The 9,049-nt window shown below is 37.2% G+C and overlaps 2 protein-coding genes across 4 annotated transcripts; both read left to right on the top strand.

Moving 5' to 3' along the window:
* The first annotated feature begins 1,176 nt into the window (after positions 1-1,176).
* Positions 1,177-5,086, top strand: LOC112181954 (chitinase domain-containing protein 1). Of its 2 annotated transcripts, XM_040517186.1 has the most exons (9): positions 1,177-1,508; positions 1,753-1,826; positions 2,388-2,468; positions 2,570-2,654; positions 2,988-3,085; positions 3,275-3,362; positions 3,844-4,192; positions 4,334-4,558; positions 4,938-5,086. In XM_040517186.1, the coding sequence occupies exons 1-9, from the start codon at positions 1,239-1,241 to the stop codon at positions 4,943-4,945; spliced, it is 1,278 nt and encodes a 425-aa protein (XP_040373120.1). In that variant the 5' UTR covers positions 1,177-1,238; the 3' UTR covers positions 4,946-5,086. The 2 variants fall into 2 exon arrangements, with proteins under 2 accessions (XP_040373120.1, XP_024176126.1); XM_024320358.2 differs by lacking the exon at positions 4,938-5,086 and having other exon boundaries at positions 4,334-4,805.
* Positions 5,087-5,268: 182 nt separating this feature from the next.
* Positions 5,269-8,880, top strand: LOC112181953 (rhodanese-like domain-containing protein 4, chloroplastic). 2 transcript variants are annotated; one of them, XM_024320357.2, is made up of 8 exons: positions 5,269-6,052; positions 6,703-6,805; positions 6,895-6,981; positions 7,396-7,470; positions 7,584-7,658; positions 7,936-8,016; positions 8,181-8,414; positions 8,539-8,880. In XM_024320357.2, exons 1-8 carry the CDS (start codon positions 5,418-5,420, stop codon positions 8,584-8,586), a joined length of 1,338 nt encoding a protein of 445 aa, XP_024176125.1. In that variant the 5' UTR covers positions 5,269-5,417; the 3' UTR covers positions 8,587-8,880. The 2 variants fall into 2 exon arrangements, with proteins under 2 accessions (XP_024176125.1, XP_024176124.1); XM_024320356.2 differs by having other exon boundaries at positions 7,396-7,479.
* Positions 8,881-9,049: the final 169 nt, after the last annotated feature.

Raw genomic sequence — 9,049 nt, 5'->3', positions numbered from 1 at the left:
TCTAGCTAAATATAGCTAGCCAATTTAGCTAAAACTAAATTTAACTTAGCAATAGCTAGTCTGTTGGAGTTGAATTTTGCTTTAAAAATAGTTATATATAACTAAAATTTGAATTTAACTAGTCTGTAGGAGATGCCCCTTATGATGCTTATCTTTTATGTTTCCTGACAAAGTGTATACTTTTTTGTTCATATTGTGTTAGAATGCAAATTGGGGGTGAAGAATGAGATGAGATGTATCATTATTGTGATTAGTAGTTTTATTTAAATTTTTATCAATCAATAATTTTAGAGAGATTGTGAATGATGAATGTAATTCTCAAGTCTGGAAATCAAACCAATCCGACTTTAAGTGTGAAAAAAAAAATCAATTTTGAGTTGAATTTGAACTTAAAAAAAAGAAACCTTAGTCACCTTTATATTGGCTAGCTTTAGCTGGGTTGTTAGCCTACTTTGTAGCACGTTACACTTTGATCAGTTTAGTGTGATGTGTGACACTGTGACATGTTGTTCTACTCAAGAATGCATTTGAATCAATAAAAAAATTAATTATAGATATAAAAAAATTACAAAAAAAAAAAATTGTGCCGTGGGTGAGAAGCTCTTGACAAATGCTTCAGTTGTTTTTGTAAAATTAAACAAATACTTTTAAATCTTTGAGAAGTAATTTCCAAAAGTCCATCGTCCTTTTGGCCGCGGTCAATAAAATCTGATTGGTGGACGAATCGGGCCATATGACGTGGCGGCCTTACTTAAAAGTTTCTCCGATCGACTTGCCCATTAGAAGAAGCCACTTCGGTCTCGTTTGGTTAACAGAAAGAAAAGTAATTCATTTGTCTTTCCCATGGGAAGGGAAATGAAATTTTCCAACAACTTTCTATTCTGATATTTGGTAAAGTAAGGAAAGTTATCAAGAAAGTTGTTAAAAAGTTTGTAAATAATGTAATAAAATAATATGTTATGAGTAATAAATGCAATGAAAAAAGGGGGAGTGATTCATTTGAGATTTGGAAGGAACAACTTTCCTCCTTATTTTCCATTCCTTCAGGAAACGATTTCATTTCCTTTTGCATCTAAAATGCAAGAAAAGATGATTTCTTTCCGCGAACCAAACGTTTGAATACTACGAAAAAAATAACCCTTTAAGTAAGACACGTGTCTAAGTTCTACTATAGCAGGTCGGACAAATCTACCCGACCCAAAATCTTCTCCTTCTCCTAGTTCTGAGTGACGACGCTAATGGCGAAGAAAAAAGACCGCCGAGTAGTGGCGCCGAGTTCCGAACGCCCCAAAGACCGAGCCGAACCGTCGCACCAACTCGCCCACTCAGCCTCATCCTCCTCAAATCGGAAGCTCGTAATCACCTTCGTCCTCTTCTTCGTCGTATCTTCAGCAATCTCGGTACTCGTGTACCGCCTCAATTATGCTCCGATCACAGACCGGATGGAGTCCTACGTGTTCCGGCGAGGCCTCGTTAAGCCCGACGTGACCTACCAAGAGATCCTCACTGCAAGTACCTCACTGATTACTTTAGCTTAATTTCGAGCTGTTTTATAGTATCAATTAGGTTTTGTTATTCAGGAAATGCATGGAGTGATATGAAATTTTAGTGTTTTAGTAACAATTTTGTGGCTTTGTTCTAAGAATTTTCTGATTTCTCAGCAGAAAATTTTGATAATTTATTACTGTGTTTTGGTGTATCATTGTGAGATTGATTTTAGGTTGTTGTTCTTGAATTGTATTAAAAATTCAGGAAAATGCAGTTGTTTCGGAAAATACGACTGGCAGGCACTATACTTATCCTGTATTAGCTTACATTACTCCATGGTATGTTTAATTGCTATGAGATTCTGCTGTTCTTTTCTATTTGAAAGCTTGGAAATCAAATTTTTATCTCGTCTGTACTGTTTCAAACCAAATACAGAAGGAATGTTCTTTTTCGGGGTTAAAAGACGTTATTTTGTAAATGACTTAACATGTTTGGAACAGAAATATTTAATAGCAGAGTTGAATGTTAGTTGTTTTGCGAATTGGAAACATGAGTGAAAATAGATTTAACATTTCAAACCTGATGGTAAAAGGATGTGGAATTCAAAATTTTGAATTGACTGATTCATTTGGTTCCAGACACAATGTTAATCTGGTTAAGAATGTAGTAGCGTTTGAACTGGTCCATTAGTTTTTCTTGTGTACAAAGAGTCATTTTTGGTCTAGTTTAGATACTATATTGTACTCTTTTATTGTTTTTCATAGTATTTTGGTTATGAAAGTTTGATTTTCTGTGACAACCTAGGAATATGGTTAGTACAGCTGTGTTGCTCGTGATAGATATATTTGCAAAACTGTGCTTGAAGCGTATGAACTCCTTTTCCATATGAATTTGTGCAGGAATTCTAAGGGCTATGATTTGGCAAAAAGGTTTAACTCCAAATTTACACATATATCTCCAGTCTGGTATGATCTGAAGAGGTATGCTTCCAGTGTTCTTCGTTTGATGAAGTGAGATGAGTAGTTGGTCTTTTCCCTAACCTATAATAATGAGTATTATATTCCGTCCGTTTCATGACCAGTCAAGGGACCAGCTTAATTCTGGAAGGCAGACATAATGCTGATATTGGGTGGATCTCAGACCTTAGAATAGCAGGAGACGCTTGGGTATGGAAAATAACTTATTCAACCTTTATGACCCCCAACCCCCCAGACATTCAATGACATATTATCAGCTTTCATATCCTGTAAGAATACTAGAACAGAATAGAAATCAGTCGTTTTCTCCTTATTTGCTTTATATGGAGCTGTAGCTTCAATGATTGAGAAATTAATTCAGTCAGGCATGTAATGAACTTGGACAGGTCCATTCATAGATTTTTGATTAGAAAGAAATTTAAATTTGTATTCCATGACATATTGTCCCTATTTTGCAGTTGAGGCACACATTAAATCTAAATGGATCAGTACTCTGATTGATAATCCTCTATACTGTTATAGGTATTGCCTAGAATTGTTCTGGAAGCTTTTCCAGCAGAGCTGCTTACAAAGAAAAAGCAGAGGAATAAGGCTATTGATCTTATAGTAAGCGAGTGCAAGTAAGCCTCCCATCTGACTATTTTCTCATCTTTATTTTTTTCAAGATATCATTCCCTGAATTGGCATAATTGGCTTCCAAGCGTGTTGGACATCACAGGCCTCTAATTATCTTGCAGTCTGTATTCTGTACCAATGTATAGTTCAAGTTCCTTCATATTTATGTAATTTGGGGCCTTCTTTCTGTCTAGGGAAATGGGCTATGATGGAATTGTGCTGGAATCTTGGTCAAGGTGGGCAGCTTACCGTGTTTTGCATGATCCAAAGATGCGGAATTTGGTAAAGGCCAACTTTTTCTCTTCACCTTTTAATAGTTACAATTCCTTTGGTTAATCAATCAAGTAGAGTGACATGTATGGCATGTTTTAAAAACTGTCATTTTGTTGAATTATTTTCACCCATAGTGAAGCCTTTCACAATTTCAGTCGTACATTGTTTACCCTTCTTTATTCATTTCAAGTTTTGCAAGTAACAGAACTTTGATCGAATGCAATCTGGTTGTATTGTTGTAAATCAGAATCTGCTTTGCTATCTGAATTTATACATATCTGGACACAAAGCAGGTAGACAACTAGACATACAAAAAGATCTTAGCTTCCTTTGAAATCTCTGTTTACAAGGTTTATTACTGGATAACAAGATTCTGTCTTGCTATTCAGCAGTACTGTTTGCTAGAAAGTGAAACATATATCTCTTCTTGCTCTTTCAAATATGTAAGATCTAATTATCTAAAGGAATCTTTATTGTTTTGCTAGAATAGGCATTAAAGTTTATAAAAGATCTTGGAGATGCACTGCATGCTGTGACTTCAGAGAGGAACAATAAGCACCACTTGCAGTTGGTGTATGTTATAGGCCCACCACATTCAGAGAAGCTCCAAGTACATGATTTTGGACCTAAAGATCTTCATAGCTTGAGTGATGCTGTGGATGGATTCTCACTTATGACATATGACTTCTCAGGGCCTCATAATCCAGGTCCCAATGCACCTTTGAAGTGGATCGATTCCACCCTCCAGCTGCTTCTTGGTACCAATAAAAACAGTGCTCTGGCCAGCAAGATACTTCTCGGCATCAATTTCTATGGAAATGATTACATCCTCTCAGGAGGTATTCTATTTCTCTTTCCCTTTGCATGTTCAATTCCTCTTGTTGATGGTTTTGAAAAATATCTTATTTGATTTATCATTTCTTAGTGGATTTCGGTTTATGAAGACAGTACTCTTAACTTCTATTAACAATGCAATGCAGGTTCTGGTGGTGGTGCTATCACCGGAAGAGATTACATCTCCTTGTTGGAGAAGCACAAGCCTGCATTTCGATGGGAAAAGAACAGCGCAGAACATTTGTTCTTCTACACTGATAATGATCATAACAATCATGCTGTGTTCTACCCATCGTTACTGTCAATTTCCATGCGGCTAGAGGAAGCTCGTAAATGGGGTTGTGGCATCTCAATATGGGAAATTGGGCAAGGTCTGGATTACTTTTACGATCTTCTATAAAACAGTCCTCATTCGACCTTCTACTTGTAACATATTTTGATAATCTTTGGTTCACCTTTTCTCTGCCGTAGGATAACAAAGTCTAGTTAGATATGAGAGTCTGTGACAATAGCTTGAAGAATTCTTAGAAGATTCTTAATAGTAGGACTAGGCCTTTCTATGCATCTTCAAGTACCGACAGCCATTTGGATTTCTAATCTAAAACAGACCTTAGTTTAGTGTAATGAGTAATGAGTAATGAGTAATGAGGGTGATGCCTATACGTTCTCTGAAAAGTTGGGTTTTTTTTTTTTTAACTAAAACGAGATTTCCTTTGGCGCCAGTTTTGATGTTGGAATATAATTTTACAGAGTGGTGAAATATGATTAAGGTGAATCTACCTTGGTTTAAGGATTCGTATTATCGCGAAATCTCTAGCAAGTACCACTGTACTGCTGCGTAGCATGTACTGGAGTCTGGAGACTTTCACTTCTGCGGACTTCTTTTCTCAACCACACAATGTACGAGGCAAAGTCTTGTGCTTTCAATCAACAACATAATTTATCAACAAACCTCTCAATCCCTAACACTACGTGTCATGCACCGAATGGCCAAGTTTCTCATCTTGCATGACACATCATCACCACCCTCCCACCCAAAGACCAAAAAGACACCAGCCAAGTTGCACCCACTGAACAAGCTAAGGCTTGTAGAGCCTTGTATCATCTTAGAATAGAAACAAAAAAATTCTGCGTAAACCCTCCATCTCTCATGGTGGTTAAGGCTTTTCCATCACTATTCTGAGACCCCCCACAAAGCCTTTCTGTGTTTTTGTCAAGTAGAATTATGCTATGGAGGCCCTCAATGCAGCAAGCTTGACCCCTATATCAGTTCTTGGTGACAGAAAAAAAGAACCCAGAAAATTCCCATCACTGCCCTCCATTTCGCTACCCAAGTTCTCAAGCTCCACTAGCTTTAGTGCTAAAGCTTCACAAGAGGGTTCATCTAAGAGCTTCCATGGTGGACTATTGCTTTTGTCTTCTGTTTTCAATGCTGGGATTGCCAAGGCTTTGACATATGAAGAGGTATTGGGGCAGTCAGTGAGTACAGCAAATGGAGACTTTGATTCAAGTGGAGCTCTTGACAATGTTATTAGCTTTGTTAATGACAACCCTGCAATTATAGCTGGTGGGTTTGCCATCTTGGCTGTTCCGTTGGTTTTGTCACAGGTGCTAAAGAATCCTAAGCCATTTGGTGTTGAATCTGCTAAGAGTGCTTATGCAAAATTGGGTGAAGATGCAAAAGCATTTCTTGTTGATATAAGAGCACCAGGGGAGATAAGGCAAGTGGGTAGTCCGGATATCCGAGGTCTGGGAAAGAAGGCAGTGCCAATTGTTTATAAAGGGGAAGATAAGCCGGGCTTCTTAAAGAAGCTCTCTTTGAAGTTCAAGGAACCAGAGAATACTACATTTTTCATCCTGGATAAGTATGTGTCTTCACCCAATTTTACAGTTTTACCTTTTCTCATTCTTTATATATCATGTCTCTCAATAACTTCTGTGAATAATGATTAGTTAAAAGAGAGCTTCAATAGAAAATTGTTTTTGTTTGGCTTTCAAAGCAGTCTCAAACGCTACTGAATGAAATGCCTGGTATTGAGATAACCAAGTCAGTACATCATTTTCAATCGAATTATGTAGGGATGATCTTCTTTATAGGGCAAAAGAATAAAGCAATTCACATAACCACCTTTTTTGGAGAAGAAACTAGTAACATAGAGTAGAATATTCATACGATACAAGTCGGTTCATAACTTAAGATCTTGGTTTTCATACAATTTTAAAAAAGTTGTCATCCGCTGTCACAACAATGTCAACCTTCTGAGTTCTGACAAGCAAGCTGAATTGGATAAATACAAGCGAATACACAATATGGAAAGAAACTTTTTGTTGACATTCCATTTTTAGTTCCATCATAAACTGGATTCTGATTATAGTTTTCTCAGTTTGACTCCCTTTTGCACTTGGTTTGCAATCTTGCGATAAATCTGTTACTTTCTGAGTATCTGACAGAATTTTTGGTATTTCAAAAGCCAATATATGAAGCTAATGTTGATAAATTTCTGATGGAAGCCAGGTTTGATGGGAACTCCGAACTGGTTGCTGAGTTGGTCACTGTAAATGGGTTCAAAGCTGCTTATGCCATAAAAGATGGTGCAGAAGGACCCCGAGGATGGGTGGTATTTCCCATTTCCTTTCGCTGTTACTCTTTATATTTATATAAGTCTTTATCTAATTGTATTACTTGACATGGATTATCATTTTGCAGAGTAGCGGCCTTCCTTGGATACCACCATCAAAAGCACCGAGCGTTGATTTTGGCAGTTTAGCGGATACTATTAGTGGTGCTGTCGGAGTAATTCTCTTGACTTTCTTACATGGGTTGATTACTTTATTTTCAAATATAATGCACAATTGAAAATTTATTACCAAAGTCCGTGAGCTTGGAAATTTAGCATATGCTACTAGTTATGCATTGAAGTAATTGACATCACTTGCATTGGTTGGGTGGTATAATTTCAATTGAACTATATCATATTGCTTGCTAGTCGATCATCTAATTAAACTAGAAGGTGCATACTCACCTAGCTTTTCTTTCAATCAAAATGGGCTAAGCGAGTCATTGTCAAGTAAGATGAGTTGAGACGAACATAATTATTGGTTTTTCAGTGAATGGTTTCTTAGTTTTGATACTGTTTGCAAGAATATTTAGTGTCGCTTCATGCTTTTAGCAGGATCTTTATATAGCTATGTGGTCAATTATGTGCAGGAGGGCTCAGGTGCCTTGTCTGTTTCCCTTGGTATTGCTGCAGCAACCGGGCTGGGTTTATTGGCTTTTACTGAGGTCAGGCTGGTCAGTCTATTGCATACTGATTATTCTCTTGTTTTTCCTTTTTCTGTGACATGGATTGTTGTAGGAAGAGTTTTCAAACTGACGTTTGCTCTGTATCTTTCTAGCTAGAAACAATCCTCCAACTTTTGGGCTCAGCTGCACTAGTACAGTTTGCCAGCAAGAAACTTCTTTTTGCCGAGGTAAGTTTTCATTCCTTCACTTTCAAGAAGTTACTTGAATGGAAAGTTTTCTTTGGTGATGAGTTCTTTCCTCTGAAGTAACTCCTATCTATTCTTATCTAATTGCCTGCCGCTTGCTATACCTCTAGTTAGTTATAATACCAGGCTTCAGTCTTTAAAATTAAGTTATTCTTGTAGAGATGAACATTATCAGAACTCCTTTATCATAGAGGATCCATTGTTTTTTAAGTCCTCTATTTTGAAAACTAAGGATTAACATGCAACTTTTCTCTGACAGGACCGGAATAAAACTCTACAAGAAGTGGATAGTTTCATAACCACCAAGGTTGCCCCAAAGGAGCTTTTGGGTGACATAAAGGTATAAGATTACAAATGCGGTTTCAACATTTTGAACTGGTTCTTGACTTAACCACATGATATCCAAGTAATTTTTTTTTTCTTGTTTGACAATTAGCATACACCAAATTCTATTATTTTGCCTCAAATTACTGTCTTTTTCCTTGTGTCTGCCTTGAATTTCAGGAAATCGGAATAGCTCTTCTACCTGTACCTGTGATTAGCAAGGCTCTTCCTGCACCTGAAGAGGCAAGTCCGGCCCCCACTGCTGCTGATACTGGAGTGAAAGCAGAAGCTGCACCGGAACCTAAAGTAGAAGCAGCTGCAGAACCTGCCCCTGAGATAAATTCCGTTCCCAAAGCAGAAGTTAAAAAAGAATCATTTCCTGGGATTTCAAAATCCCTTTCTCCATTCCCCTATGTAAATTCCTCACTTTACTTGTTACTTAAATTCCTCATATTTGGCTTCATCATTTTCATGTTTGCTTCTTTTGTGGACAAATTGAACAAGCCTTGCACTGTTTTGTTTCGTTTTCTCATTGCAGTATCCAGATTTCAAGCCTCCAACATCTCCGCGCCCATCCCAACCCTGAAGACCCGATTGTATTATATCTCACTGTCGTTCTACAACAGCATGCCGTTTGTCCAGATTTTTCCAAGCTTCGCTATAAGTTGTGCAACCTATGCTCCTGTTACTGTGTTACCTGAAACTTTCAAGGCTATATTTCTCTGATAAAAACACTGCAATGAGTTGGATAGCAAATAATTTTCCATTTCTTTTCTTTCACTGCTTATATACCCTATTTGTAACCAGTGGATCTTTTGTAGATGTGATTCATGTATTAGTTATGTTTGGCTTTACTATAAGCAGTACATCCTTGGGGTTCTGGGAATGGAACTCTGGCGTTTTTGCCCCACCACTAGCCTAAATTACTAACCTAAATTCTAGTTAAAACAACTAGAAAAGTATATATTTACCCCACCACTTTCAAAAATTACTCTACCAATGTTTTTTTTTTCTTTCCCTCATATCTTAACCATTAATGAAACTATCAT

This window comes from Rosa chinensis, chromosome 1, assembly GCF_002994745.2.
Source record: "Rosa chinensis cultivar Old Blush chromosome 1, RchiOBHm-V2, whole genome shotgun sequence".
Taxonomy (NCBI): Eukaryota; Viridiplantae; Streptophyta; class Magnoliopsida; order Rosales; family Rosaceae; genus Rosa; species Rosa chinensis.
The sequence above is the reverse complement of the archived record's forward strand: the minus strand, read 5'-3'. Positions and strand labels throughout refer to the sequence as shown.

What these genes read in the sequence shown, in the direction of transcription:
- LOC112181954 (XM_024320358.2), top strand. Translation starts at nt 1,239, where the DNA reads ATGGCGAAGAAAAAAGACCGCCGAGTAGTGGCGCCGAGTTCCGAACGC. An exon ending in TTAGCTTACATTACTCCATG is followed by an intron (nt 1,827 to 2,387) that starts GTATGTTTAATT and finishes GAATTTGTGCAG; the next exon opens with GAATTCTAAGGGCTATGATT. An exon ending in TGATTACATCCTCTCAGGAG is followed by an intron (nt 4,193 to 4,333) that starts GTATTCTATTTC and finishes AATGCAATGCAG; the next exon opens with GTTCTGGTGGTGGTGCTATC.
- LOC112181953 (XM_024320356.2), top strand. Translation starts at nt 5,418, where the DNA reads ATGGAGGCCCTCAATGCAGCAAGCTTGACCCCTATATCAGTTCTTGGT. An exon ending in AAGGACCCCGAGGATGGGTG is followed by an intron (nt 6,806 to 6,894) that starts GTATTTCCCATT and finishes ATCATTTTGCAG; the next exon opens with AGTAGCGGCCTTCCTTGGAT. An exon ending in AGAAACTTCTTTTTGCCGAG is followed by an intron (nt 7,659 to 7,935) that starts GTAAGTTTTCAT and finishes TTTCTCTGACAG; the next exon opens with GACCGGAATAAAACTCTACA.